At 65.9% G+C, this 642-nt stretch overlaps 1 protein-coding gene across 1 annotated transcript in view; it reads left to right on the forward strand.

Moving 5' to 3' along the window:
• The window catches only part of HOXD13 (homeobox D13), an 8,739-nt gene that overhangs the window by 7,447 nt on the left and 650 nt on the right, over positions 1-642 (forward strand). The window contains exon 4 of the mRNA XM_006020822.2: positions 1-357. Coding sequence (XP_006020884.1) covers positions 1-357 — 357 coding nt within the window. The remainder of the gene's footprint in view (positions 358-642) is intronic.

Below are 642 nucleotides of genomic sequence, written 5' to 3' on the forward strand. Positions count from 1 at the left end.
ACGGGGTGGGCATCCAGCAGGGCGCGCTCAAGGCGGCGCCGCACGCCTCGCTGGGCGGCTTCCCCGTGGAGAAGTACATGGACGTCTCCAGCCTGGCCGGCACCAGCGTCCCCGCCAACGAGGTCTCCTCGCGGGCCAAGGAGGTGTCCTTTTACCAGGGCTACCCCAGCCCCTACCAGCACGTGCCCGGGTACATAGACATGGTCTCCACGTTCGGCTCGGGGGAACCGAGGCACGAGACATACATATCCATGGAGGGCTATCAGTCCTGGACTCTGGCTAATGGCTGGAATAGTCAGGTTTACTGTGCCAAAGATCAGACCCAGAGCTCCCACTTTTGGAAATCCTCCTTTCCAGGTACGAGAGGGAGAGAGGCGGTCTGAGTCGAGCCCCCTGCCCGGCCCCCGCCCCGCCCGCCCGGCCCCCGCCGCTTGTCCCCGTGCTGAGAGCACAGGACACGGCATTTCGCAGGACAGTCGCTCTCTGTCCCCTCTCCCCCCGCCCCGTGTCCCCTGCCTCCTCGTGGCCAGGCTTCACTTGTGCCTTGAAACAATGCGCTGGGATGGGATGGGATGGGATGGGATGGGATGGGATGGGCTCGCCCAGCGACCCGGGCTCTGCTTCGCGGGCCAGAGCGGCTGG

The sequence above is a fragment of the Alligator sinensis genome, unplaced genomic scaffold (genome assembly GCF_000455745.1).
Source record: "Alligator sinensis unplaced genomic scaffold, ASM45574v1 scaffold321_1, whole genome shotgun sequence".
Lineage (NCBI taxonomy): Eukaryota > Metazoa > Chordata > Crocodylia > Alligatoridae > Alligator > Alligator sinensis.